Here is a 27,910-nt window from a genome sequence, read left to right on the forward strand (position 1 = left end):
TCCCAAGGGTCGCGCGCCAAACGAAGCGCGGCGGGCTGAGCCGAGCCCCACCCCGGGAGAACTGGCGGTCGACACCCGCCGAACGCGCGCGCCTGCACGGCCTCTCCTCCCGCCGGGTGGCGGCCAGTGGCAGGGGCTGCGCGCGCCGCGCTCCCGGACCGCCCCCTTCACGGAGGCGGCCGGCCCAGCCCCCTCCCCCAATTGGCGGACGTGTTGGGGCCTGGGCGCGCGCGCGCGCAAGCGCCCTGATGAGTCGCGGCTTCCGGCGCGCTCCTCTGGGGCAGCAGGGGGCGCGCATTGGGCGCGCCTCGGCCGGCTCGGGTCCTCCTGGGGCCTGTGGGGCCCTGTGTGGCTAGAAAGAAAATGGAGTAAGAGCCCGAGTCTGAGGGGCAGCCCTAACCCCTCTGACCGAGGTCCTGCCGGCTTCGCCGCCAGGAGCCTCTCTCTTCTCCGGACCCAGTGCGTTCGAGCGCCCCAGTGGCCTGGGCCCCGTGAGTGGAATGGTCGCCGAGGCCCACGGCGTCGGGCTTCTGCCCGCCCAGTGAAGGGAACTGGGGAGCCTCGAGGGTCCCCGTTCTTCCTACTCCAGGCGCGGACAACTCCGCTTGGTGAGGGCAGGTACCGGCCGGGAAGCGCATGGGCAGTTCTGGGTTTGTTCTGTGACTTGGGTTTCCCAGCTCGCTGTCGTTTGTAGCCTCTTCCCCGCCTGCGGGCTTTGTGCATTTGGTGGTGGGGGGCGCGGGGCACGTGGGTTTGTGGAGGTTTTTGTTGGAAGGAGGTGAGGCTGTGGCCGCCTGGGGGGGGGGAGGGCGGGGTTTCGGGCGCGCCAGCCCGCGGGCGGGAGGCGGGGGGCTCCGCGGGTGGTCAGGGTAAAGGTCACGTGGGCTGGGGGTGCGTTGCGGGGCCGTCGGCGGCCTCTCGGCTTGGGGTCCCAATGATGACAGGTGCCTGTTCCGTAGGCTGCGTGAAGCCGGCGCCTTGTCTGGGCGAGTTTGGGCTGGTTCTGTGGCTAAGTTGACTCAGCTTTTCCCTTTGGGCTGGTCAAGTTCGGACACGTTCCTAGTACGCAGCAGCAGGAGCTAAGCCCTGACTTGTCTCCAGCTGGGGCTATTTAAACTATGCTTTTTCCCAGCTGTATTCACTGGCGATTAGAGGTAGATACCTGTGGTCACCGACGTAGAGCACTTATTCTACATTGATCCAGGTAAGGACCCGCTTGTTACTGGCTTTAGTTTTACTACAATATTTAAGGGCAGTGTTTATCTTCTTCCCATATGACTTTGTTGGGTTTTTTTTCACCTTTGTTTCATTATTTCAAGTTTTTATCATGTGTGTTTTTTTCCTACTCATAGGCAAATGTGCAATACCAACATGTCTGTGTCTACCGATGGTGCTGTAAGCACCTCACAGATGCCAGCTTCGGAACAAGAGACCCTGGTTGGTATTTTTGTCTCAAGTGTAACTTTTAAGAATAATTTATGAGGTGATCAACTAAATTCCATAGACCACATTTAGGGCATGGCTCTTTAAATGAAATTGTATGAACATAGCTTGAATTCTGCCACTCAGGCATAACTGTAAAAGCTGACTGTAAGAACCTGTATCATTTTCTTCGTACTTTCCCACACTGGATGTAAAATTGAGTTCCATTATATTCTTAAGCATGGATGCTGAAGCTATGTTTATTATGTGACCGATTTTTTTTTTCTATTTTGACTTATTGAACTTCCTAAATGGTTTCTAAAAGTCACAAAACTAATTCATGCTTAGAAAGATTTTAGGCATTACAGAAAACTGAAAATTCTGATCATCTCTCTCTCTTTTTTTTTTTAAGTTTATTCATTTTGAGAGAGGATCCAAGCAGGCTTCGAGCTGTCAGCACAGAGCCTGATGTGGGGCTCTGTCCCATGAACCATGAGATCATGACCTATGCCGAAATCAAGAGTCAGACGCTTAACTGACTGAGCCACTCAGGCACCCCTCTAGTCTTCTCTTTCAACCATGTCTCCTTTTAGATTTTTCCTATGTATATACCCATATATGACGTGTTATTGTTCTGTTCTATTAAAACAGGATTAAACTAGAGGTGTGGTGCAAATTCCATCCATGTCAGTAAATCTACAGAATTCTGTTTAATGCCTCCATAGCGTTCAAAGCATTAGGGTAGTAGTATTTAAAAAATTTATGCCTCTACTGATAGGGTTTTTTTTTTTATAGTTTTTTAGAAAATTGAGTTTTATTTTTGAGTATTACGAACAGTGCTCCTTTGGGGTGCCTGAGTGGCTCAGTTCGTCCATCTTCAGCTCAGGTCATGATCTCGTGGTTCATGAGTTCGAGCCCTGTGACTGGCTCTGTGCTGACAACTCAGAGCCTGGAGCCTGTTTCAGATGCTGTGTCTGCCTCTCCCTCCCCCACCCATGCTCTGTCTATCATAAATAAACATTAATAAAAAATTGTTATAAAAAAATAGCGCTGCTTTATACATGTCTCCTCCTGTAGGATTTTGTAGAACTCTTGGGTCCTAAACTATACATGTATTTGATTGCTATTCACATCTTGATTACCACAAGATTGTAACAGTTTTCACCTCTGCCAACACTGAATATTATCAGTTTTTATTATTTTGCTACTTTTGTGGTAAAAGGTACTGTATCATCGTTTAAATTTGTATTTCCTTAATGTCTGTTGAGATTGGGCGTCTTGTCATTTGTTAAATCGTTTCTTTCTTCTGGAATTTACTTGGTCTCATCTGTTCACTTTTCTTTTTGTTTTATTGTGTTTTTTGTAATAATTTGTAGTTCTCTGTGTTTCAAATATATTTGACTTTTATCATTTACAAATGTTTAACTTTATGTTGTTTTTGAGAATGTTTTTATGAAGTCAAACTTGTTGGTTTTTGAATTTCATATCATGCTTTGGAAGAATTCTCCCATCCCAAGATTATGCAGATATAGCCCTGTATTTTCTTGTAATATTTTAATTTTCACATGTAGATCTTTTTTCATTTGGCATTTATTTATCTCTTTGTTATTAAATGTAAGATAAAGAATGCTTCTTACAGTTTTCTTATTGCATGTCTTTCAGGTCTTAATAAAAAACTAATGGCTCTCCATTGCAGATTTTTACTTTGAGTTGTTTTATGTAGTTTGAAGTTAACATAGCATATATAAAATTTGAGGAGGAAAAAAATAATTTTTTATCTTTTCAGAGAGGTCATTCTTTAAGTACCCTGGAAGTAAAGTGTATATGTAACCCCTCCCCCCCCCCCAAAAGTGTGTGATCAGAACAGCTAATGATTCAGTACTACACTTAAGTGTATTTTAAGTTTTTTGGTTGTTTAATTGATTAGCTGGAAGTAGGCAGTTTTCTTAAATTTACTTTTGAGAGTTAGATTGCATACTGGGATGCTGTTAGATTTCCAAGTTAGACAAAGGATGGGAATATATTGAAGAGAGGTGCAGAGACACTAGTCTTTGTGGAGGGAGCAAGTTATAAAGATAGTTGAGTTTTGAAGATTTTGATATAGCAACAGTTAGGGAGAAAGAGTATATTATATCTCTGTCTCCTTGCCAGTTATTTTCTCAATACCACTTGCAAAACTTCTAAATCAGGGTCAGGCAAGCTATAACCTGTGGACTGAATTTGGTCTCCTGCCTGTTTTTGTGAAGAAAGTTTTACTGAAATGCAGCCATGGCTATTGGTTTACATATATTCTGTACTTCTGAGTCAGACCACGTGGCAGGAAAAGCTTCAAATATTTACATTCTGGCTCTTTATAGAAAAAAATTGACCCCTGATTTAGTTGACTGGCTCCTTGAATACAGCTCGTATTTTATTTATTTCCCCTCCCCCCCCAATACCTAGCACTGTCTGGTGCGTGGTACAAGCTCAATAGATGTTTGTCAAGTAGGTATTTGAAATGTAGACCAATTAAGAGGCAGCATGATATAGTAGGAAGAAAATGCTGCTTTGTAGATGAGGGTTGTGAGTTGCAGTCTCAGATCTGCTCTTAATTATCCTTGTCATTTGGGTTAGTTATTTAAGTCGCCCAGCCTTCAGGAGCCTAATATGTGGAAAGAGGAGATTGGGAAAAGGACCTACCCTAAAGACTTACTCTTCTCTCTTGGATTTTGCAATGTAGTTTATGGTAATCTCATTGGAGTATTCCATTTATGCTTAAGTTTGTAAGGTAGTAAGCAGATAATAGAAATAGCTGGAGGAAAAAGAATGATTTTCACTGCCTTGGTGTGGACACTATTTCTGATTGCAACTGATGATACTTGAGGATTATGTGACTATTTGCATAGTAATTAAGTCTCAGTATTTTTTCCACACTGCCTTGACAGTCTGCGGTATTCAGTTTCTATAGTTTATTGCATTTAGTGAAAACATTTGACTTATTTTTTGAGTTCTAACCTTGTGAGATTGTTAAATGTAATGTCTGCTATGTTTATTGAAATTCTTCGTGGACATGCTTACTGTGGGACTTAACAGTTCTGGAATAATTTTGGAAGTATAATAGCAAGTTTTTGTTTTTCATAGGTTAGACCAAAGCCATTGCTCTTGAAGTTGTTAAAGTCTGTTGGTGCACAAAAAGACACTTATACTATGAAAGAGGTAAGCTAAGTTAAGCGTGAACAAGATAACTAATGTCTTATTAGTTACATGTAGCCATGGGAAGAAATTGGCCATATAGAGGGATTTTTCAGGAAGCAGCAATATTAAGCATTGTCATTTGGACTATACTTTGAAGCTGAAAATTCTAATTCTACTTGAATATCACTTCTCAGCTAGCACCTCTGAGACAAAGGGAGACTCTGTAGGGGTTCTTAGCATTTTTGTGCTGTGGACCCACTTGGCAAACTGGAAGTCTTCTCAGAATCCTGTTTCCAAATGCATGAACCAAAATGTATAGGATTACAAAAGAAACAAATTATGTAACATAGTTATCCAAATAGTAAACAAGCTTGATATATATGCTTTTGTGTGTGTGTGCTTTTTTATTAACACATTAAATAAGATTTAGTAGTAGACCTAATAAATGTAATTTCAAGGAGTATAGTTAATATTTTGAGGAGTATAGTTAATATTTTGAGATGTTTACACCAAGCATAGTATGATATGAAAACACTTGTGGTTTTTATTGGTGGCAAAAATCACAGGTATTACTAATACTTTGTGGTTTGTTGCCTATATTCATAATTGAAGGAAAGCTAAATTTCAGTGAAAAGTTAGTGAAAATACAGAAATTCTTTTTCCATCCAAATTAATGGACCCCCTGAATTCTATCCAAGGACTTCTTGGGCATCCATGGATCCCAGGTTAAGAACTTCTGCACTAGAGATACATGAGTACAGTATACTGATCTTTCTGGGATAGAGGTGAGCTGATTCATGAACGTATATGTTCTATTTAATGGATACATTTCAATGTATTGTTCTCTAGCTTGAAATTTGTGCACAGAAGCATGATTTTCAGTGAGAGATTGGGTCATCTTAGGCAAAATTTCACTGTGAGTGAAATGTGCCTTTTCCCCATCTCTCTCACTTAGTTTATGGGTCCCAGATTGCTTAAAACACTGAAGTACCTTATCTACATTGGGATAGTGGGTCAAGAAGAGACTCCAGATCATTTTCCTTTTCAGCCACACTTTTTATAAACTTCCTAATGGGATGTTTGGTAGGAGTGTAGGTTCTCTTCTTCCTTGCCCATGGTCTATCAACAGTCTCTTCAGTCCATAGTTACCAGGGAATATTCCTTTCAGTGAGGCCTGCTTAGCCAGTTAAGTCTACAGACAGTAGGGAAGTGTCGAGGTTAAGGATATTTTTAGGGCTGTTAACTTGGGTTTGACCTCATTATCATCATGTAATTAGTTAAACAAAAGGTATGCATTTAGTAGTAGATAGAAATAAGGGGAGGGGCGCTTGGGTAGCTCAGTTGGTTGAGTCCGACTTTGGCTCAGGTCATGATCTCATGGTTCATGGGTTTGAGCCCCGCATCGGGCTCTGTGCTGACAGCTCAGAGCCGGGAGCCTGCCTCAGATTCTGTCTCCCTCTCTCTCTAGAGAGGTTATTCTAGATGGTTGTGGGTATGGTTGCTGGTTGTTTAACCATCTTTAGATGAATGAGGTATTGAATGTTTTTGAAACTAACATTTACTTTTCTTTAATGCTCAGAAATCATATTTCTATTTCAGGTTATATTTTACCTTGGCCAGTATATAATGACTAAACGATTATATGATGAGAAGCAACAGCATATTGTGTATTGTTCCAATGATCTCCTAGGGGATTTGTTTGGAGTGCCAAGCTTCTCTGTGAAAGAACACAGGTAATTCTTCAGTTTAGTGAATTGTAAAAAGCCAACTGGACAAATGTTTCACTTCGCCTCCACCTTCACTCCCTTTTGTCAGAGAAAAATTGTTGCTGTATATATAAAAGATGTGGAAATTTAATTTCTTGGTAAGATAGCATATTGCTTGAGAACCTACATTCTGGAATCTTACAAACCTGGCTTTGAGACCTAGCTCAGCTATTTACTAGCTGTGTGACTTGGTAAATTGATTTACTTGCTCAAAACCTTAGATTACCCTATTTGTAAAGTAGGGATAATATAAATACTTAATGTGGAGTTTATGAAGACAATGTGTAAAAAGCAGTGTTTGACACATAGAACACACTTAAATGTTAGTCATGGTTACTGTAAATTAAAAAATACTGCAGTTACTTTCAAAGACCATCTTTACCCTGTGGTAAAGGCTTAAATTTAAGCATTCGTTACTTTGGAGATTATTTTGTCATATATCATAGCACTTCATCAGCCAAGTTTAACACACATAACCTTTCTAGAATTACTGGGAACTGAAGACTGTTTTTTTTCTTTCTTTTTTTTTTTTTTTTAATTTTATTTTTTTAAAATTTACATTCAAGTTAGCATATAGTGCAACAATGATTTCAGGAGTAGATTCCTTAGTGCCCCTTACTCAGTTATCCCATCCTCCCTCCCACCCCACCTCCAGCAACCCTCTGTTCTCCATATTTATGAGTCTCTTATGTTTTGTCCCCCTCCCTGTTTTTATATTATTTTTGTTTCCCTTCCCTTAGGTTCGTCTGTTTTGCCTCAAAGTCCTCATATGAGTGAAGTCATACGATATTTGTCTTTCTCTAATTTCACTTAGCATACCCTCCAGTTCCATCCACATAGTTGCAAATGGCAAGATTTCATTCTTTTTGATTGCCGAGTAATACTCCATTGTATATATATACCACATCTTCTTTATCCATTCATCCATCGATGGACATTTGGGCTCTTTCCATATTTGGCTATTGTTGATAGTGCTGCTATAAACATTGGAGTGCATGTGTCCCTTTGAAACAGCACAGCTGTATCCCTTGGATAAACACCTAGTAGTGCAACTGCTGGGTCGTAGGGTAGTTCTATTTTTAATTTTTTGAGGAACCTCCATACTGTTTTCCAGAGTGGCTGCACCAGCTTGCATTCCCAGTGAAGACTGTTTCTTCAGTCATCCTTTCCTTACATTTGGAATTCCTTTTCCCATGTGGTTTAGCATAGTCTGTGTAGAGCCTTAGCTTGTATGTTTTTCTTAATGGGATGAATACTTTTCACCTGAAACAATTAACTAGATTCTACTGGTGTTTAATGTTCAATAATATTATAGCTAAAAAGATGGTAATTAAATGGAGTATTTATAACTTTAAAACAGTTTCATTATGTAAGCATAGTATGTATTCATTATTGGACAATAGGAAAAGACAAAACTAAAAATAGGAAAAAAAAAGACTATAGTTTGTCATTGAGTGGTATTTTTACCTGTTTTTCTGTTATGTGCAGATGTGTTTTAACCCAGTTGTGAACATACTATATTTAATTTTGTCATGCTTCTTAATTCAACATTATATAAACATCCTTCCATTAAGTCACATTTGTCTAATGTTTATTTTTTTAATGTTTATTTATTTATTTTTTTTTTGAGAGGGAGAGAGTGGGGGAGAGGCAGAGAGAGGGAAACAGAGGATCCAAACAGGCTCTGCACTGAGAGCAAAGAGCCCAATATGGGGCTTGAACTCAGGAACTGTGAGATTATGACCTGAGCTGAAGTCGGATGCTTAACCAGCTGAGCCACCCTGGTGTCCCTGTCTAATATTTATTTATGTTGTTATTTTACATTTGGCCTTGGGATATAAGCTTTATTTTATAACTATGTTGGTGATTTTGCACTGTTTGAGTGTTGAATCTTCTGATAATGTTTTGAGGTACAGTTGTATAGTTTCTCACATTGAAAGCATAGTTTAAAAAGTATCTTTGACTTGAATTTTAATATGTTGAGAGATTAAACACTGGGGAGATTACTAACTTGGAAAAAGGGTATGAACAGGAATACTGGTTTTTATGAGTTTACAGAACTGTGTCATTAGTTCCAAGAGTGAAAAGAAATAATTGGGATTGGCACTTTCCTTTAATGATAGGAATTAGAAATGATACGTAACCAATAACATTCTCTAAAGTCGTTAGTTTAAAAAAAAAAAAAACTGTACCATAACATCAGTGAAGGCTGGAATAACTGAATTGTCTTCCTATTGGGGTATAAGTTCTATGAGGGCAGAGATTTGTTTCCATTTTATTCCTTGTTTTCAGTCTGTATTTACTAAATGACTGAAGGAAACTTTAAATAAATTTTAAGATTAAGAAAGAAAATTCATTAGGTGGTTGGTCCATGAGTTGATAGAAGTCAAAATTATAATCAAGTTCCTATGTAGGATGCAGGTTTTGCACAACCCACTACCTTTTTAGGCAGTTTACTTCTAAGCTTTAAGTACAGAGCTAGAAATTTTTCTTCTCTGTTTGAAAACAAATATATTAAACTGCTTTCTGCATTCACACCCATTCTCTGGGGTCTTTTGGTGAGATCCAAACAAGGCATATTTCAGGAAATGGAGATATGAAGTCTTTCAGCTAGAGGGACCTTTGTGATTAAATAAGAGTAACAGTAGGTAATCATACAGCTAATTATCATGGTGCTTTTTAGGGCCTAGAAGCTTACCAGTGGTACAGTTTGCAGTAATTTATTTAGAGTTTATTTATTTTGAGAGAGACCATGAGTGAGCATGAGCAGGGGAGGGGAGAGAGAGTGGGAGAGAGAGAGAACCTCAAGCAGGCTCCATGCTGTTAGCACAGAGCCCAATGTGGGGCTTGAATCCACAAACAGTGAGATCATGACCTGAGCCAAAATCAAGATTCGGACACTTAACTGACTGAGCCACTCCAGTACCCCTGAATGCAGTAACTTAAAATTTAGTTTGTGCACAATATAGTTCATATTAATACGTATTTATAACTCTGGTTAAGTCTAGTTTAATATATTTTTATTTTAAAACGTATGTCTCTTTTTTTTCCTCCCTACAAGGAAAATATATACAATGATCTACAGAAACTTGGTAGTAGTCAATCAGCATGGTAAGTTAATTTTGAATAACATAAACAGACACCATGAAAATATTTTAAAGACGTTTTATGTATGTGGAAGTCATTTAAGGGGAAGAAATGAACTCCATGAAGTAAAATAATACTGAGATTCTAATGCAACTTTGTGATATGTAAAGTTAAATATCTTATTCCATTAACTTAAGCCTTGGGATATCAGTATTAATATTTGTTCTGAAAGAAAATTTCTGGGTTTTTTGGCATCTCACAAACATTTATTAAACACTTATTTTTTTAAATTTATATTTTTATTTTAATTCTAGTTTAGTTAACATGCAGTGTTATATTAGTTTCCAAGGTACAATACAGTGATTCAGCAATTCCATATATCACTCAGTGCTCATCACAAGTGCACTCCTTAATTCCCATCACTTAATTTCACCCATATTCCTCCCCCGCCCCGCCCCGTAGCCATCGTTTGTTCTTTAGAGTTAAAAGTCTGTTTTTTGGTTTGCCTCCTTTTTCTTTGTTTTTCTTTCTTTCTTAAATTCCACGTGTGAGTGAAATCATATGGTATTTGTCTTTCTCTGTTTTCACTTAACATTACACTCTCTATATATATCCATAGTGTAAATGGGAAAATTTCATTCTTTTTTTATGGCTGAGTAATACTCCATTGTGTGTGTGTATGTATGCATAGAATACACACACACACATACTGTATCTTTATTCATCTATCTATGGACACTGGGGCTGCTTCCATAAAATAATTTGGCTGTTGTAAATAATGCTGCAATGAACATAGGGGTGCATTTATCTTTTTTGAATTGGTGTTTTTGTATTCTTTGGGTAAACAGAAGTGGAATTATTAGATCATATGGTAGTCCTGTTTTTAATTTTTTGAGAAACCTCTGTACTGTTTTTCACAGTGGCTGAACCAGTTTGCATTCCCACCAACCATGCACATGGGTTCCTTTTTCTCTACATCCTTGCCAACACTTGTTTCTGAAAGATAGATAATTTCAGAAGGCCATGCTTACAAGAGATGTCATTAAAACATATTAAAAGGTTTTGGGAAATAATACAGATACTTAAGTAGGACCATTCAAATAGATGGGGCCCATTTTTTATTTTTTATTTATTTAATAGACAAAACTTTATCAGTTTGTTCAGGTAAGCGGCATCTTCTTTGCCTATCTTTAGGCTTGCAGTTCTTAACTGAGAATCTGATGAAAGCACTAGGTTTGTATTTCAGAGAGATACACATAAATATATATGGTGGTATGCTAGTAAATGTTTAACAACCCAGTCACTCTTCAGGAAAAGCCCTGATTTGTGGTGTTTGCTGATTTCCATCATGTAAATAACTCCCACCATGGCCATTTTCAAGCTGCGTACATGGAATTGGTAGAAGATACACAGTTCTTTGCCAGTAGGAGCTGGCTCCCAACACACCCCTGACTTCTTAAAGCCCGTTCTTGAACTACAATTAATTGTTTTCAAAAGCTTGTTTATGCAACAAACTGGCCACTCTTGTGCTTCCACTATTCTGTATTTGGACCTTATTGTTACATTGTTTTGTTTCACTTGATTATATTTCTTGTATCCTACTCAGGTTTGCATTTTGCATCAATACAGTGTTTTAGTAATACAGTGTTTAATAAATGTGTTGAGTTGAATACTGTTCCATAGTTAGGATTTAAGACCCAGAAAAGGGCATTACTGTCTTATCCTAGAGTAGAAGTGACTGTTAGGCTGGTAACAAGATGCTTTATTGTTTTACAGAGCTCTTTATGAAATTAAATGAAGGTCAAAAAAATAGTATTATAGTAGTATTTTAAGTTTTTAAAATATTATACCTGATGTATTCATTGGTTCGTGTAAAGACACCTTGGTAGATTACCAGGAAAATTATATTAATGAGATGGTAACCTATAGATTACTTAGGTTATTTCCATTTGTTATTTCTGTGTTTGTTTCAGGTTTCAGTTAGTAGAATTAACTTCAGAGCTCTTGTAACTGTGTTCTCAACCTGTCACACCTAGTACTTCCTTTTTATTACATCTATTTTGTAACATCTCCTTTATTATACTAAAATGTAATATAACCTGTCTATATGTACAACTTAAAATACATAACCCATGATATAAAGAAGCAATAAACTTACGATAATGTGCATAATTTCAAAGTGTTAACGCTTGGGCCTGACATTCGTATTAAGATGAAAATGTTTTGGAGGGTATTTGATTATGATCTTTGGCACCTGTATATATTCCATATCTGAAATGCTGACTTCTGAGCTCCAAGTCTATACATCCAACTAAAAACTAAACCTACCTACCTGAATGAGTTTCATCCACTTTAGTTCATTATCTTCCCATCCCAATCTCTTTGTCTTCTGAAGTTTCTCTCTTGGTGAATGGTTTTAACTTCTCTGGAATTGACCTTTCTTCCATGCCTTAGTTTAGGCTTTAATACTTCTGCATTTGTATTATTGCAGTTACTTTCTAATGTTGGCTTCCCTGCCTCTGCTCTCTTTTTCTTCTATTTTGCTGAAGTAATTTGTCCCTCTCCGCTTAAAATGATCATTTATGGGTTCCTTATTGTTCTCTGGATAAAAAGACATACAGTTTTATCTCTTGGATTAAACCTTTTTAGGAGTGCCGGGGTGGCTCAGTAGGTTGAGCGTCTGACTTTTGATTTTGGCTCAGGTCATGATTGCAGGGTCATGGGATCTGTGCTGAGCGTGGAGCTGGCTTAAGATAATCTCTCTCTCTCTGTCTCTCTCTCTCTCCCTCTCTCTCCCCCTCTCTCCCCCTCTCCCCCTCTTCCCCTCTTCCCCTCTCCCTCCCTCCCCCCCCGCCCCTCCCCCCTTCTTGCGTGTTCCTGTTTATGCTGAATGGCTGCAACAGTGCTAGGGAAGGTTCTGAAGTGTCATCTGGGAAGCATGCAGTGATGTAGGATTGAAGGCATGAGTGCTGTTTGTTGATGTCCTTGTTCTGTTTTGCAAGACACACAGGATCCTTTATGATCCTGCTTATATTCTAGTAATAATTAACTACCTGTAGTTCCCTGCAACAAGCGTTGGTAATTCATTTCTGGATTTTTTTTTTCACAGGGTGTTCCTCAGCCTGGAATAACTTTTCTTAGTCCTACTTCTTTATATTTTATGGAACCTTTCCTGACTCCTTGTTCCTCAGACCTTGCTGTGTCCCTACCAAAAAATCATTGCTCTGTCTTCTTCACTACACTTTCATTACTCTTAATGTATTCTCTGTATTAAAATTGAATCTTATTACTTATTTCTACAATATCTAGCATGGGGTTGGCCCCTGGGAGACACACATTTAATGTTTGTTGAAAGGTTAAATTGTGTAAGGAGTTTTTCCTGGACTGACAGACTAGTTTCTTTTCTAGTTTGTGATTCTTTGTTGTTGTTGTTGTTTTTTTTTTCCCCCATCAGAACCATCAGATTCAGGCACATCTGTGAGTGAAAATAGGTGTCACCTTGAAGGTGGGAGTGATCAAAAGGTAATCTTGAAATGAATGCATTCTAGTGTGATGTTTCTTGAAAGTTAGGTTATTTTAAACAAATAATTTTCAGCTCCCGGGTGTTACAAGTTAAGTTTTTGTTTTTCTCCCCCCACCTTGCATGCTTAGGACCCTGTGCAAGAGTTGCAGGAAGAGAAACCTTCATCTTCAGATTTGGTTTCTAGACCATCTACCTCATCTAGAAGGAGAACAATTAGTGAGACAGGTACATATGATTAATTGGCACTTTGAGACAGCTTTTCACTGTTTATTCTCTAATGAAATTAATGCATTTAGGCTTAATGAAATTTTGCGCTTTTTTTTTGCCTTAGCTGAATTAATTTCTGGGTTTCTTTCATTCTTATTTTTATATGATTTGTTTAAAAATTGCTCTCTTAGCAATATTTTTCTGTTTGACTACAGCACAGTTTTCTGGGCCCAATGGAGTTTATAGTTAGGCACCTATTATTCAAGGTAATAGAGGACAAGCATCTAAACTGTATTTTAGTCATTATTCTTAGTTACCTTAGCAGTTAAAATATTTGTTGTTTCTAATAAGCGATGAAACATACCAGTGAGTTTAAAAACAAAGTAAATAACATCTTAGAAATGAAGATGAGATAAAAAAAAAATAGCTGAGGACATTTTTACAAAGAAAAGATAGTGGAGGAGGAGGAGGCTGTTGTCTGATCAAAAGTCAATAACTAAAACTGTGATTCAGATGAAAGAAGAGTTCAGCAGATCAGTGAGATAGAATAGATAAACCCAGACTAGAATTACGCACAGGAGAGCAGAGGGCGGTAAGGGCAGAGGGTGTTTTGTTCACTGCATGGGACTGGAGCAAGTGGTTAGTTATTTGGGGAAGAAAAGACAAATTCTGTCTATACCTTATGCCAAAGTGAATTCCAAATGAGTTTAAAAGATATATGAAAAAATTATATTTGAAGGATATTCACTTTAAACCTGATGGTGTCAATACCCTTATTACATAAAAGTTCTCCAAAATTGATTAAAAAAAAAATTAAAAATCCACATAACGAAAAGGAACAAAACACCCAATTTTTCATAGTAAATACAAATGACTAATAAATAGGGAGGGGGTGGGTTTTTGTGATTTAGCTTTATAGACAATAACAAATGCAAAAAGGCTTCTTTTCTAGGCTACCAAATTAGAGATTTTTTTACTCATCCTTGTTAACATGTGTATTGGCACTGATACACTATTGGTGTACCAATAGTTTAACAACAACTTAAACCTTTATGGTTATAAAAAGGCTTGGAGTTCTTACCATTATCCCAGTAACTCTGCTTCTAGAGATCTATCCTAGTGATATAATCAGAAATTCAAAGATTACATGTATTTAGAGATACTAATTACAGCATTATTTATAATTAAAGACATATGGTAGAAAACGTCGTCACTCTAGTTCAGGCCATTGCCCTCTGGTCTCCGGACCACAGCAACAGCTTTCTGATTTTGTTTTACAATTGTGTTCCTTCACACAGTACTAAAGGAGGTGGTAAAAGGTAAATTGGATTGCATCACTTCCCCACTTACCCACTTTGGTTATTTCAAATAAAACCCACGCTTTTTACCTTGGCCTAACAAGGCCATGATCTGCCTTTAACCTGGTTTTTGGCCTTTTCCTCCTACCTCTATTATTTCCATTGTACTGATTATTTAGTTCTTCAAGTCAACTCATTGCTACTTTAAGGTTGTTGGCACACACATTTTTTTTGTTTTTCCCTGCCAGGAGTTTTTCTACCTCAGCCTTACAAGACCAGCTCCTCATTTTTCTGTTTTTGCTGAAATGTGACCTCAGAGAGCCTGTCTCTAACCAGTCACAAAGGCAGATTGTTCTTTTCCTTAGCCCCCTACTTGTTTCCTCATAGCACTCATAGCTGGTAGATAATTATGTTTCGGTTGCCTGGGTGTTTGAAATTAAACTTTCTCTGGTGGCAGGGATGATAACTGACTTCACTTTTGTCAACCCACTGCCTAGCACAGTGCCAGACAGTAAGCAGTTGCTCAGCTTTGTGGACTAAATAGTTCAGCTATACGAACAGTATATAAATCTATGTCATGGACACCATATTCTGCAGCCATTAAAAATAACGTAAAAGAAAATTTAAGAGCAAACCACCCCCAAATTGTACATATAGTATGATTCAAATACGTTTTTTAAAAGGAAATAAATGGGTGTTTGGGTGGCTTTGTTGGTTAAGCGTCTGCCTTCGGCTTAGGTCATGATCTCACGGTTCATGAGTTTGAGCCCCACATTGGGCTCTCTGCTGTCAGTGCAGAGCCTGCTTTGGATCCTCTGTCCCCTCTCTCTCTGTCCCTCTCCTGCTCATATTGTTTCTCAAAAATAAATAAGCACTTAAAAAATTAAATAAAAGGAAATAAAAACTGGAAAATTATTACACTAAATTGTTAATAGTTCTCTCTCAAGGGTAGCACTACAGATGCTTTACATTTTTTAAATTTTCTGTTTTTTTTTTATGATTTCTATAATGAGTAATATGATACTTTAATAGAAGAAAATCCCAAATGATATTTTTAATGGAGGTAAACAATAAGAATCAGTTGGTGTGGTTTTAGGCTTCTAGCCCACATTATTCAACCAAGATCACCTTTTATAAGGAATACAAACATGATTAAGAACTTACATCAAGAACTTGTGATTTAGTTTTGGAGAGATCAACACAGAATTACTTAAAGTATAGGGTATAAGAGTGGGAAATTCAGAGGAAAAAGTTGACTTTGACTAGGAAGGTCAAGAGAAGGAAATGGAGTGAGCACAAGGTTATGCAAGTTGTACCTGTTTCAGGCATATGGATTATGGTTTGTTTAATCCTATAACCCTATTTGGTACTTATGTAAAAGGCTGCAGCGAACATCCTTGCCACATACATCCCTAAGTAATTATGCAGATATTTCTAGGATAGAGATTGCCCACCAAATGTTATATTATTTTACATTTCTACCAACAATGTATAAAAAATGTCCTTTCTCTCAAATCTCGAGACTCTCATTTTAATTTTTGTCATTCTTGGGGGTAAAAAAAATGGTATCTTGTTTTAATTTACATGTCCTTGATTAGGAGGTAGGGGATTTTTTTATATGCTTATTAGTCACTTGTATTCTGTGAATTGCCTTTCATATCTTTGACTTTTTTTTTTTAAGTTTGTTTATTTAGAAAGAGAGGGAGGGAGCTGGAGTGGGGTGGGACCAGGGAGGGAGAGAGCCCAGTGTAGGGCTCTCAAACCCACGAAGGATACCATGAGATCATGACCTGAGCTGAAACCAAGAGACTGCTTAATAGACTGAGCCACTCAGGAGCCTCTCTCTGACTTTTTTTTAAATCAAGGGTTTTTTTGTTTGTTTTTGTTATTTTTACTTGATTGGTGGCAGGTGTTTGTATATAGTAAGTAGTAACCATTTTATGTATGTTGCAGATATTCTAGGCTGACATTTACTTTTTCATTTTTGTTCATTCTGCCATGTAAGCCTTAATTTATTTAACATAGTCTAATTTTGATAAATTTTTAAATTTTTTTAATGTTTATTTTTGAGAGAGACAAAGCACAAGTGGGGGAGGGGCAGAGAGAGAGGGATATACAGACTCCGAAGCAGGCTTCAGGTTCTGAGCTGTCAGCGTGGAGCCCTGTGTGAGATCATGACCTGAGCTGAAGTCGGACACTTAACTGACTGAGCCACCCAGGCACCCTTGATAAATTTTTTCTTGAGGGCTTTGCAGTGTTATGTCACACTTCCTTACCCCAGTATTACAAGAATATTCTCTTAGAAGTATTTGGGTGGTTTTGTTCTTTGTGTTTGGCTCTTTAATTCACTTGGAATTTATTTTTAAATCTAATACATGGTAAGACTCATTCAAGTACCTGACAGATTTGGCAACATTCTGACTTAAAGTGAGAAGTAATTCATTATTTAAGATAAAATTTTGATTACTATTAAAAATAGAACTGAGGAAATTGAAATGTTAAGAATACCTTCTAAGTAAATTAAACATTTTTTGTTCTTTTTAGAAACAAAATGATATATTCTAAAGTGTGATTTTTGACAGAAGAATTTTAGGTTGGTCAATGAAAGCTCTAGATGGATTAAATTAGTTGTGACTTAATGGAGACGAAGTTTTGAAAGAAGCTTGAAAAGCTTTTATTCCTTTATTTATTTATTTTGAGAGAGCATGAGCAGGGGAGGGCCAGAGAGAGAAGCAGAGAGAGAATCTTAAGCAGGCTCCACACTGTCAGCACAGAGCTGGAATTGGGGCTTGATCTCATGACGGAGAGATCAGGACCTGAGCCAAAATCAAGAGTTGGATGCTTAACCGACTGAGCCACCCAAGCACCTCTGAAAAGAAAAGCTTGTATGTGTGTAAGTAATGTCTACACACAACGTGGGGTGCAGACTCAGCGACCCCGGGATCAAGAGTCATATACTGACTGAGCCAGGCGTTTCAGAAGCTTGAAAAACTTTTTAAAAATACAGCCTTTTGGGGGTGCCTGGCTGGCTCAGCCAGTAGAGCATGTGAGTCTTGAATTTGGGGTTGTGTTTAAGCCCCATGTTTGATGTAGGGCTTACTTAGAAAAAATAAATACAGTGTTCTGCTGTAGCTCTCAGTCGAACAGATCCAATAAAAGCATTAAGTTTTGAAATGGTAATAATTGACTATTTTCTCTGTTTAATTTCATTGAGATTAAATTTCAGTACAAATAGGTACTCGAGGCAGCTCGTTTGCTAAATAAATCACAACATAGGGTTTTAATTGACTTTTTTTCCTTATATATGCAGAAGAACATTCAGATGAATTACCTGGTGAACGGCAGAGAAAGCGCCACAAGTCTGATAGTATTTCTCTTTCCTTTGATGAAAGCCTTGCTCTGTGTGTAATAAGGGAGATATGTTGTGAAAGAAGCAGTAGCAGCGAATCAACGGGGACTCCGTCAAATCCGGTAATCTTTTCATTTTAAATAAAATAAAACAAGACTCTTATTTTTAAAGTCTAGTTCTGTCAGTCCTAATAAACATTTGGATAGAATGCCTATATATGCAATTGCTGTTATATACACAGTGGTAAATTTTTCTGTCAAATAAAATTACCGTGTAAATCTTCTCTGTCCCCAACCCCAGGTTTGGGAGGAGGCTGGGAGATAGTGCAGTTGTGGGTGTGATGATAAAATTAGCACCAGTATTAATAGTTGTTAATGTCGTCCTCCATAGTGGAGAATCTTTGTGGGCTGTGCACCAGTAGTACATTCACAGAAATTGGAATGGTCTGAGGATTTTTAGTTTTATTTTTAAAAAAATAAGGGAAGAAAAAAAGTTAAGTATCTTAGAATCTAAGGCAAATTTGTTTTGAACATTTAGAGTAACAATGTCTTCTTTATTATAGCCATCAGCAAACAAGCCAGCATAGTCTAAGCTACACACTTAGCTGTACATAGGCCTAGATATTAGGAAAGAAGTGTTTAGTAAGGGTGTGAAATACAGGCATGTTGTTACATGGATGGCAGGAGAGATTTAGTAATTTTGATTATTGATACAAAAATCCAAAGAACTAGTAAAAAAAATTTTTTTTTAGAAAGATTCTTTTTTTTAAAAAAAAAATTTTTTTAAATGTTTATTTATTTTTGAGAAAGACAGAGACAGAATGCGAGTGGGTTAGGGGCAGAGAGAGAGGGAGACACAGAAGCTGAAGCAGGCTTCAGGCTCTGAGCTGTCAGCATAGAGCCCGACATGGGGCTCGAACTCACAAGCTGTGAGATCATGACCTGAGCTGAAGTCAGATGCTCAACCGACTGAGCCACCCAGGTGCCCCAGAATTAGTAAAATTCTTAAGAGAGGTCACTGAAAGAAGTTCGGTTAAAAAAAATACATACATTTTTTTTAATGTTTTATTTATTTTTGAGACAGAGAGAGAGACAGCATGAGCAGGGGAGGGGCAGAGAGAGAGGGAGATGCAGAATCGGAACTAGGCTCCAGGCTCTGAGCTGTCAGCACAGAGCCCGACGTGGGGCTCGAACTCACGAACTGTGAGATCATGACCTGAGCCGAAGTTGGATGCTCAACTGACTGAGCCACCCAGGCGCCCCCTTTTTTTTTGTTTGTTTGTTTATTTTTGAGAGAGACAGACTGAGTGTGAACAGGGGAGGGGCAGAGAGTGAGGGAGACACAGAATCTGAAGCAGGCTCCAGGCTCTGAGCTGTCAGCACAGAGCCCAACGCGGGGCTCAAACCCACAAAGAGTGAGATCGTGACCTGAGCCGAGGTCAGACACTTAACCAACTGAGCCACCCAGGCGTCCCTATTGTTATTTCTTACGTTATCTTTACTTTTTTTCCCTTCCAAAGCACTGATTTTATGGATACAGATGTACCCTCTAGACTTAGTATTTAATAGAGCTGTTACTTCTGTAGGCCACTAGATGGCATAGAGAGCAAGTTCTTCATTCAGTAGGTACGTAAATGTTTTCTATACCAGGTTCTGTTTGGCACTGGAGTGGTTGTCAAGGTAGATATAGATATGGTCCCTGCCCTCATGGGGAGACACATCATCAACAATGAGGTAATTAAGACATTTAACAAATGTTGTAGAAAAAAAATACAGGTTCTTGAGAGCAAACATATGTGATCTGAAAATTGAATCCAATTAAAGAAAGCTTAACATGTACACAGACTTCATGTTTGGATAATTTTATTCCTTACAAATGATTTAAGTAGAACTATGACCCATTAAACTTGCAGACTTTGTTACAGTTGTTTCAGAATTCTAGTTAAATGATTTTTAAAGTCCTTGTTTTTTTCTTTCTACCCTGGGACACTGCCTTGTTATTAAAGCAACAGAGGATATTTTCTTTTTTCTTTTTGTTATTCCTATCCTATATTCTCTTCTAAAAATTCTATTAAAAATCTACTGTTTTGCAGGCTGAGTTCCTACTTGTGAAAGCTTTTGGTAGGGGCAGGGTTTTTCCTTGTTTTTAGCTTACCTGATATGAGAATGGTATAGTCCTCATTTGGTGTCATTATTCACCCGCCTGTGAAGGCAGTTAAAGGAAAGTACGTCTGACTTCCATCTTTTTTTCTTTTGGGCTTAATAAATTGAGGAACTAAGGCTATATTCTAGGCTCTGTACTAGACAGTTTACGTGGTACCAGCTCAGCAGCCTCACATTCCATTTATAGATGGGAAAGATAAGCTTGAAGGTTTCAAATAACTTGTTTAAGATTCCATAGCTAATAATTGTCTGTTTGGAAACTGAGAAATTGTCTCAGGAAGACCAATGGCCATGGCTGTGTTCAATAAAACTTTATTTGTAAAAATAGATGGGTAGTGGGCCATACTTTGTCAACCCATACAAGAGAAGATACCTGCTGAGACTTTCATCTTTTTTGTGATATATCCCCATATTCTAAACTTAGTGCAATAGGGGCACCCGGGTGGCTCAGTCAGTTAAGCGTCCGACTTTAGCTTAGGTCATGATCTCACAGTTTGTGAGTTTGAGTTCCGCATCGGGCTCTGTGCTGACAGCTCAGATCCTGGAGCCTGCTTCAGATTCTGTGTCTTCCTCTCTCTCTGCCCCTCCCCAACTTGTGCTCTGTCTCTCTCTCAAAAATAAACATTAAAAAAAAAATTTAGACTTAGTGCACTAAAATGCTAGTTAATTGAAGTATACAGTTTATTAGGTTACCTTATTAGAGATCATATTCTAGCTTCATATGTAATTTTAACCTGAATGTTAATAGAACGCTTGTTAAGAATCATTAACTGCAACTTGTCAATTTTGCTTTTACTACTATCCTAACATCACCGTGAAAAAGTCTTTTGACCTCAGTGTTTATAAAATAATATACTTTGTTTTTTTACAAATGATAGAAGTATTAGAGATTATTTAATCCAAACTCTCATAGATGAAGTGGCTGCGGCCTTTATGGCTTTAAATATGTCCAAGGTTAAATAGCTGTTTAGTGGCAAATCTAGAAGAAGAATGTATCCTGGGGTGCCTGGGTGGCTCGGTTGGTAAAGGGCCCAACTCTTGGTTTTCACTCAGGTCTTGATCTCACTATTTGTGAGTTTGATCCCCGCCTCAGGCTCTGCACTGACAGTGTGCAGCCTGCTTGGGATTCTTTGTCTTGCCCTCTGCCCCTCTTCTGCTCGCTCACTCTCTTTCTCTCTCAAAAATAAATAAACCTTAGAAGAAAAGAATGTTTGTATCCTGATTCTTAGACCAATGTATTTTTTCTGTCTAGCCTTCTGTTTTGTATATGTTCCTATTCTTAGCACTGACAGTAAATATGGGACTAATGGTCTTATTAGGGTTCTTATACTATAAAATGAGAAACCACATGAGCTGATACAGAATTTAAAAAATAAATTTAAAAAATTATGTCTGAAAGCTCTTCCAAAGAAATTATTATCAAAGTTCATTAAAAAATAAATCTCAAGAAAATTATAAAATCTCATAATTGTCATGTGGGTTGTAGCTACTACTGTTCTACCAATCTGAAGATCTAAAGAGATTAAGACATGTTTTTAACTCTTAAAGTATGTATAACTCAGATAAGAAACATGTATAGAAAACTATGTTTTGTGTAATCTTATGTGTAAAAGTATATAGTATTCAATATGTAAGTAGGAAAGGTAATTAAAAGTGGAAGTACTTTTCTTCTTGTGGTATTGACAGAAGCCTTATCAAAAAAGGATGAGTAGGACTTAAAAACTGTTAAGTTATTCCAGCGAGAGAGGTAAAGTGTGTAAGGTGAACTGTCAAGTTTGGTTTAGAAAAAAGGGTAGATCTGGCCGATTGTTCATATTGAGGGTGGGGGGAGCAGTGTCTAGTTGGAAGATAAGATGAAAGTGTTAATATGGCCCTACTCTGTGTGCCTTGAATGCCAAGGGGATTTGGCTTTTTTCCTTTATGTGATGGGGTTTTGAACTGGGAACATAATATATTAATAACCCAGAATCTTAATCTAGTATCATTGTGTAGGGTGGATTTAAGATGGAAATAGGACTATAGGGATGAGCCAGGAAGCTGTTACAGAGGCCAACAGGTAATGTACTTCAAGTAACTTTTTTTTTCCCCCCTATTTTAGGATCTCGATGCTGGTGTAAGTGAACATTCAGGTGATTGGTTGGATCAGGATTCAGTTTCAGATCAATTCAGTGTAGAATTTGAAGTTGAGTCTCTCGATTCAGAAGATTATAGCCTTAGTGAAGAAGGACAAGAACTCTCAGATGAAGATGATGAGGTAGTTTTATTTCTCTATAGTCTGAATTTCTTAAATATTTTCTGTATTCATTGATGCTGTTTGAAATTATAATGTATTCTGATTTCACTTTATCTTTGACTCTTGTTCAAACTGGAATATTTTGTGGACTTCAGGCTTTTGTAGTTCTTTGATTTATACTCTTGTAACTATAAATGTCAAAAAGTCAACAGTTCTTAATGAATGTTCTTATAAAAGTCTTATTAAAAAAAAAAAAAAATTTCCCTCTTTGGGATGCCTGGCTGGCTCAGTGGGTGGAGCATGCAACTCTTGATCTCTGGGTCATGATTTCAAGCCCCATGTTTTGGGGTAGAGTTTACTTAATAAAGTTAAATTTTAAAATTGCCCTCTTTTTAATATTAATTTACTTGAAAAAAAATTTTTTTAATGTTTATTTTTTGAGAGAGAGACAGAATGCAGGTGGTGGGGGGGCGGGCAGAGAGAGAGTGAGACACAGAAACCAAAGCAGGCTCCAGGCTCTGAGCTGTCAGCACAGAGCCCAATGTGGGGCTTGAACTCACGAACTGTGAGATCATGATCTGAGCCAAAGTCAGACGCTTAACCAACTGAGCCACCCAGACGCCCCTCATTTTTATAAAAGTAAAGTATGCACACAGTTAAAGTCACTGGAGGTGACCACCTTCAAACATTTCTGGCTGTTTCACAGTTATTTAATATCCCCATATTTATAAAATAAAAATGCTTATACTGAATTTTTTGCCTTATTCATTTTAATCATCCTGTTGCCTTTTTACCATAGTGGGTGAGGATTTCATGGTCCTTCATTTTTCCCCCTCTATTTCATTCAACCTCTGTCTCAGAGGTTCTCATCTATAGTAGTACATGCTATTTGTTAGGACTTACCACTAAGAAGCCTTCCTGGTTAAGGAAAAAAGGTGATAAATTGATGTTGATGGATTTATTTTATTAGGTATATCGAGTAACTGTGTATCAGGCAGGGGAGAGTGATACAGATTCATTTGAAGAAGATCCTGAAATTTCCTTAGCTGTAAGTATACATCTGTTTTTTTAAGGAATCAAAACATTGAGGTTAACATTAGAAAAATATGCCTAGTCTACTTCCTGACATGAGGTAATTTCTATAAAGCTAAAATCCTTTTTAAAAAGTTTTAAAGCATTTTTTTCTTTTACTTGTTGTGTTGGAATCTGTTACTACATTTTTTAGGGGTTTTTTGGTGCTAGGATATGAACTTTTAAAGAATTTTTTATTGAAAATTTCAAGCATGTACAGCATAGAGAGTAGTATAATGTACTTCTAGTGTATTTATCACCGAGCTGTAATAGTTACAAACATTTTTCCCATCATGTTGATTTGTACTAGAGAATGTGGTAGGTAGGGTTTGCCATTTAAGAATTCAGGACGTTCACATTTCATGCTTCATAGGGTTCCTGGGGTATTGGAAGTTAGGTTTTTTACTGTATATTAAAGCTTTAGTTTTTTTTTAACGTTTGTTTGTTTAGAGAGAAAGCAATAAGGGGAGGAGAGGAGAGAGAATCTCAAGCAGTCTCTGCACTGTTAGTGTGGAGCCCGATGCGGGGCTCAGTCCCATGAACTATGAGATCATGACCTGAGCTGAAATCAAGAGTCGGCTGCTTAACCGACTGAACCACTCAGACGCACTGCTTTATTTATTTATTTATTTTTAATGTTTATTTTGAGAGAGAGAGAACATGAGCAGAGGAGAGGCAGAGAGAGGGAGACAGAGAATCCCACACAGGCTCCGCACTGCCAGTGCAGGGCCTGACACGGGGCTCAAACTTACGCACTGTGGGCTTGAACTGACCTGATCTGAAATCAAGAGTTGGGTGCTTAACCGACTGAGTCACCCCAGTGCCTGTAACTTTGTTCTTTTTAAAAAAAATTTTTTTTTAATGTTTATTTTTGAGAGAGAGTGAGTGCAAGTGGGGCAGGGGCAAAGAGAGAAGGGGACACAATCCGAAGCAGGCTCCAGGCTCCGAGCTGTCAGCACAGAGCCTGACACAGCGCTCGAACTCACAAACTGAAATCATGACCTGAGCCAAAGTTGTACAGACGCCCAACCCACTGAGCCACCCAGGTGCCCCTAATTTTGTTCTTAATGCCTTTAGTTGTATTTGAATAGGAAATCTTATTTTTCTTGGCTGAGTTGGAAACTATTATCTAAATGCAAAAAAGGTGAAATTGTGAAATTCAAAAAAAAAATTTTTTTTTTTGCTGTAATAGAAAATAATTCAAGTAACTAGTTGACTTACTTTATGCCAGACATAGATCCTGCAGTTTATTGGGGTCTTTGAAGCACTTTCTCCCACATGCTATAAAACTTTTGTCTTTGGTTTTATCAGTTGGGTAGCAACGTACATTGAGAACTCGAACTAATGTACAATAGTGAACAGTCTCCATCCCTACTGCTGAGGTCTTAGGCATTTGTGAGGCAACTTAAAAATGGTTATATTGGGGCACCTGGGTGGCTCAGTCAGTTAAGCATCTCTTGATTTCAGCCCAGGTCATGATCTCACAGTTTGTGAGTTTGAGCCCTGTGTCAGCTCTGAGGGCTCTGCACTGACAGCACGGAACCCTCCCTCCCCCCCCCCCCCCACAAATAAATAGACAGTTTTTAAAAAATGGTTATATTATTCATGGCAAGTTTTACATGTATGTTGTCCTCAGGCAAGAAACATGCTTCAGTTAAGATAGTGGAATAAGAATATGTTCGTTAAAAGAGCCTGGGGGATTTAAAGGGGGTTTGTTTTCCAAATTGCATGATGGTGGAAAGGTTGGGAAATAAGTTGAGATATGGGAGAAGCAATAAGCAGTTACAGAGGTGAGAACACAGAAAAGCATAGTTAAATAAGGGGCATACATTTTGGATAGTGACAAGGATGACAGATTTTAGGTGGCCATGATTGCCGAGAATGTTTTAGCATTTCCTTTGTGGATGAAATGAGGGAAACTCCCTTGAGCCCAGGTTTTAGAGCACTTCCAAGGCAGTCTTAGTCAGTGGCTCATTGGGCAGTGGTTTCGTCTAGATTGATTGGTAGACACTGGGCCTAGGGTTGAGCCTTTAAGAGAGTGAAGTGGGTACAGGCCTCATTTCAGAGTAAAAGACTACATCACACTTGCTTCAACTAGATGAACCAGCTGTATCTATGTCCCCAGATAACTTTATTGGTACGTGGTTAAGATCATGGTGAATACATTTTTTGTTTTACGATTCTTCAGCATAGTTTGCCTGAAAAAAATAGATACTTTATGTGTGTTGTTATAATCTCATGCTTGAGGAAAGATTGTTACATGTTGAATGTTTTATATAAAACATAAAATGCTGAAAATTGAACTCTGATAGATTTTATTTCAGACATACTGAAGTTGCTAGAGTTGGCTATGAGTAGTTGTTAAAGGGTTACAGAAACGAACTCTTTTTTCATTGAAGGACTATTGGAAGTGTACTTCGTGCAATGAAATGAATCCTCCTCTTCCACCTCATTGCAACAGATGTTGGGCTCTTCGTGAGAATTGGCTTCCTGAAGATAAAGGGAAAGATAAAGGGAAAATGCCTGAGAAAGCCAAAGTGGAAAACTCAACACAAGTAGAAGAGGGCTTTGATGTCCCTGATTGTAAAAAAACTACAGTGAATGATTCCAGGGAATCATGTGCTGAGGAAAATGATGATAAAATCACACAGGCCTCCCAATCCCAAGAAAGTGAGGACTATTCTCAGCCATCAACTTCTAACAGCATCATTCATAGCAGCCAAGAAGATGTCAAAGAGTTTGAGAGGGAAGAAACACAAGACAAAGAAGAAATCATGGAGTCTAGTTTTCCCCATAATGCCATTGAACCTTGTGTGATTTGCCAGGGTCGACCTAAAAATGGTTGCATTGTTCATGGCAAAACAGGACATCTTATGGCATGCTTTACTTGTGCAAAAAAGCTAAAGAAGAGGAATAAGCCCTGTCCAGTATGTAGACAACCAATTCAAATGATTGTGCTAACTTATTTCCCCTAGTGGACATGTCTATAAAAGTAGAATTCTATATTTCTAACTATATAACCCTAAAAATTTAGACAACATGAAATTTTTTTTTACACATATCAAAGTGAGAAAGTATCTCCGTACATGTAGATTTATTTCTTCTCTAGTATAATTTACTTTGGGAATGGGAATCGTAAATACTTCTTTTTAGAAAAATTTCACTTCTGTTTATATTCTCTGTTTGGGTTTTAATGTAATTCGAGTTCGATATGTAGGTCATCCTTAACCCCGCTACTCATATTTTAAATGATCCCCACTTTGTTAAAATTTAGAGACGTATCTGATTTAAAAAAATAGAAGTACATTAAATGTAAGTTATGTACATTCAGGGTATGGAATGCAGTGATTATGCTACTTAGAAAACATTCAGATCTGCAGATGGTTTCATTTGCCATGCCTATCCATAAATTGTCTAAATTTTTAGGTTTAGTATACATAAATTATTTATTGATTTACAAATAAAAATACTAAATGTTTGATTAAGCATTGTTTCAAGAGTGTGATTATTGGATCTTACAATTTTTCTGTAATGAGCTTTGTTAAAATAGAAATTATACTTGAATATCCTCTATTTGGGTAATCAAAGGTACAAGTCTGAATGTGCTTCTATTTTTGGAATGGCCATTACTGCCGTTGTGTCAGTACACATATTAATGGACAGCTTAATGTAGTTGGGAGTATCCAAGGCAACGAATAAGACCCAGCTTCAGAGAATGACGTTACATGGTTTAGTAGGGCCAGGACATGCTGTTTCTCCCTCCTGTTCACTTGTGTTATCACATGACAGGTTGGCTTAAGTGGTTTCTCAACAAGTGATGGTGAATGTTCTGGAAGGGTATAGCTGGGGCTGGGAAGGGAGTTGGGTAACCACCTTGCTACCTGTCAGCATGAAAGCTCCTTGTAATTACCTGTCATGTCTCTGCATCATCTCTGAAACTAAATTCCATGAGGCCAAATCCTTTTCTTGATTGTGAGTGACACAGATATATAGGTGTTTGATAATAATTTGAGTCAGTCACATCATTGGAACCTGTCTTGTAAAGCAGGAGTCCACAGGCTCCAAAGCCAGACCAGGGTTAGCTGTCATCAAGTGCACTTTTTAATTTTTAATTTTTAAATTTATTTTGAAAGAATGTGTGTGAGCCCCCCTGTATGTGGGGGAGGGGCAGAGAGAGAGAATCCAAGCTGTCAGTGTGGATCCCCATGCAGGGCTTGAACCCATAAACCACAAGATCATGACCTGAGCCCAAATCAAGAGTTGGACGCTGAACCAACTGAGCCACCCAGGTGCCCCATTTGTTAATTTTGAGTTTTAATGAGTGTTTTGAAGATACTGGTTAGTGTGTAGATGTCTGTTGGTTTAGGGTGATAACTGGAAGTTGTCATGGCATTGTGAAAAGCTTGTAGTTGTACTTGGTCATTGTTTGGGTTTTGAACTGGGTTTGATTTCATCTTTACAAAAAAGTGTTTATTTTAAGAAAATGCCATCTGCTTAAAATTTTTTGGTCATGTTATCTGTCATAGAGCCGGCTTTCTGTTCTATATAGTAGGGAATTTTTGACATCTAAAAATACTTTAAAAAGATAAATATTTTAGTGCAGCAGCACACAGGTGCT

General features: G+C 38.0%; 1 protein-coding gene across 8 annotated transcripts; it reads left to right on the top strand.

The window, feature by feature from the left end:
• The first annotated feature begins 248 nt into the window (after window positions 1–248).
• MDM2 (MDM2 proto-oncogene) lies at window positions 249–26,777 on the top strand. 8 transcript variants are annotated; one of them, XM_027071287.2, is made up of 12 exons: window positions 470–608; window positions 1,133–1,204; window positions 1,353–1,437; window positions 4,543–4,617; window positions 6,196–6,329; window positions 9,424–9,473; window positions 12,904–12,971; window positions 13,101–13,197; window positions 17,788–17,948; window positions 22,087–22,242; window positions 23,192–23,269; window positions 25,692–26,777. In XM_027071287.2, exons 3-12 carry the CDS (start codon window positions 1,357–1,359, stop codon window positions 26,265–26,267), a joined length of 1,476 nt encoding a protein of 491 aa, XP_026927088.1. In that variant the 5' UTR covers window positions 470–608; window positions 1,133–1,204; window positions 1,353–1,356; the 3' UTR covers window positions 26,268–26,777. The 8 variants fall into 8 exon arrangements, with proteins under 8 accessions (XP_026927091.1, XP_026927086.1, XP_026927089.1 ...); XM_027071286.2 differs by having other exon boundaries at window positions 477–618; XM_027071290.2 differs by lacking the exon at window positions 1,133–1,204 and having other exon boundaries at window positions 249–618; window positions 25,754–26,777.
• The last annotated feature ends 1,133 nt before the right edge of the window (window positions 26,778–27,910 follow it).

Source organism: Acinonyx jubatus, chromosome B4, assembly GCF_027475565.1.
Source record: "Acinonyx jubatus isolate Ajub_Pintada_27869175 chromosome B4, VMU_Ajub_asm_v1.0, whole genome shotgun sequence".
Lineage (NCBI taxonomy): Eukaryota > Metazoa > Chordata > Mammalia > Carnivora > Felidae > Acinonyx > Acinonyx jubatus.

Excerpts from the sequence above, each read along its gene's own strand:
- MDM2 (XM_027071285.2), top strand. The coding sequence starts at position 1,357 with ATGTGCAATACCAACATGTCTGTGTCTACCGATGGTGCTGTAAGCACC. Across the intron at positions 12,972-13,100 it reads AAGGTGGGAGTGATCAAAAG|GACCCTGTGCAAGAGTTGCA; the intron begins GTAATCTTGAAA and ends TTGCATGCTTAG. Across the intron at positions 17,949-22,086 it reads CGGGGACTCCGTCAAATCCG|GATCTCGATGCTGGTGTAAG; the intron begins GTAATCTTTTCA and ends CCCCTATTTTAG.